Source organism: Sinocyclocheilus anshuiensis, unplaced genomic scaffold (genome assembly GCF_001515605.1).
Source record: "Sinocyclocheilus anshuiensis isolate Anshui unplaced genomic scaffold, SAMN03320099.WGS_v1.1 scaffold185, whole genome shotgun sequence".
In the NCBI taxonomy this organism is placed as follows: domain Eukaryota; kingdom Metazoa; phylum Chordata; class Actinopteri; order Cypriniformes; family Cyprinidae; genus Sinocyclocheilus; species Sinocyclocheilus anshuiensis.
The window spans coordinates 2522816-2525048 of record NW_015539887.1 but is presented as its reverse complement, the minus strand read 5'-3'; the positions used below and the strand labels follow the sequence as shown (position 1 = coordinate 2525048).

Here is a 2233-nt window from a genome sequence, read left to right as displayed (position 1 = left end):
TACAGAAGGATACTCACAGCTGTTGGGTCTTTTTTGTGCATTTGGGCTGCGGTGAGCTGTTTGAATGAACCAGGATAGCTGTGGGATGAAAAAGCAGGTCTTTAGTTTTTCAAATCAGACCTATAAGTCACATTCTAAACATTTTGGAAAGCAGCATATTGTTTCTATTACATGCACCATGCATATTGTAAATCGTGTGGTTCAGATCTCAGCTTTCCTTTTTCGTTTTTGCTCTTTGTCAGCACAAAGAAAACACAGCCGAGAGCAGCGCATAAATGAAAGATTATAAAAAGCATGTTCTCTGTCCTCAGTTGAGCTAGAATGTGGAAGGAGAGAGCTCTGTTTACCCAGTGTGAGACGAATACACTTTCTGTTCCCATTTATTTCCAGAGAAAGCGATGTGTCTGGTGTTCATGACTACCACATGGTCTCCAATATCACCTGGGAACAAGACATGTACATGATACATTTTCACATTCAGCTTGAACTCTTGACATTACTCCCTGCTGAGGAAAAATTACGCTTTACAACAGTGGAATTTAATGTGTAAAGTACTGGTTCTTTGTCAAGTCAATACTAACATTATATGCTACTAATATATAAGTACAGAAAATAATTACTATTCGCCAAACAAAAAGATAACATCTACTCTTAATTTTTTTTTTAAATTCTGCATTTTTATGACTGTTTTCTTCAACAATTACTTGGAAGAAGTAATAATAATGATAATAATAATAATAATGTAAACAGATTTAAATATCTAAAGATATACATAAATAAATTAATATTAAATGTATTTTATGTATTATACGTATTATACTTATGTATATATATTAGGGATGGGTCATGATTTTCGAATATTCGATTAGTTATAGAATATCAATGTCTGTTTTTTCTTTTCTTTTTTTTATTCTATACAATGAAGGTCAATGACCTCCAAACGTTTGGACCCCATTCACTTCCACAGAAAAAGAAAAGCATACAGGTTTGGAATAGGGATGGGTCACGATTTTCGAATATTCGATTAGTTGATTTAATTATATCATATCAAATAGGTTGTGCGATTTAAAAAATGAAAAATGTTCCCATGTTTTCCGTGCTGATGCGGTGGTGACGCAGAGGGTGGCGCTGCCAACCTAAAAGCTAAAAGCTGTCAAAAGACAACAGAAGAACACATTGTCTCACGCGCACACTGTAGACTTGCGTGGCATAAAAAAAAAGACTTACGTAGCATATAATGGTTAAAGTAACTTGCATAAACAGACTAAGGAGAGATGACTGATAGGATGATGGCGAATGATTTGCAGATCCTGAGCACCACTGACAAACACCTAATCTTGTAAGATGTGTGGTAAGTACTGCCGAGTGCTGCTCCGTATGTGTGATGGCGAATCTTGAAAATAAAAAACAAGCGCGCGTTCAAAAGCAATTTCAATGCCCCGCATATGAATAACGGCTCCCTGATGCCCACAGTTTATATAGCCTACAGTATAATTGCCCAACGATATAATTGCGACAGAAGATATTGAAGTAACGTATATTTTTCCTCCCATTTCGTATCTATTCCCTTTAGGGGTTCCATTTTTTGAAATGGAAATATCTTAGCCTTATGAGCAGTTGATTTATGCTAATCGACGGACTGTTATGTTAATAACTGCTGTCATTCGGTTATGTTTATTATATTAATATGTTTCAGCACGTTACAATGATTATATGGCTTGAGTTAAGGTAGAGTATCTTCTGAATTAAACAGTTTATCATACAGATTGGGTGTTTGTGCGTGCATGCGTGGGGAGGGGGTAGTGGGGGTTGCGATTTTCGAATAATAATCGAATAATACCCAGCGATTTTATATATATATATAAAAACAACACCTATACAGTATACATGTATATACAACATATAAACATATATTCTTACATATAATATATAGATATAAGTTAAGAAAATAATGAAAATAAAAAATACACTTTGTAATTAATATTAATAAAATACAGTGGAAAGACAATAATTAAATCCACTGTTCTTAATTAATTTTTTTATTCTTTATTCTTAATACTGCATTTTTTCTTGAACAATTACTAGGAAAAAACATACAACTGTTCTAATTAATACTAATACTAACTATTATTAACTAAAATTATTGTAATTATATAATATATGAATATGTAATTATTATTATTAACATTTTGTAATTAATAACAACAACAACAACAATCATATTATTAATAAT

The 2233-nt window shown here is 32.5% G+C and overlaps 1 protein-coding gene across 1 annotated transcript in view; it reads right to left on the bottom strand.

The window, feature by feature from the left end:
- Positions 1-2233, bottom strand: part of LOC107685572 (39S ribosomal protein L13, mitochondrial-like) — an 18747-nt gene that overhangs the window by 14565 nt on the left and 1949 nt on the right. Inside the window, exons 3-4 of the mRNA XM_016482207.1 lie at positions 348-441; positions 18-78 (exon numbers count right to left, since the gene is read on the bottom strand). Of these exons, the coding sequence (XP_016337693.1) occupies positions 18-78; positions 348-441 (155 nt within the window). The remainder of the gene's footprint in view (positions 1-17; positions 79-347; positions 442-2233) is intronic.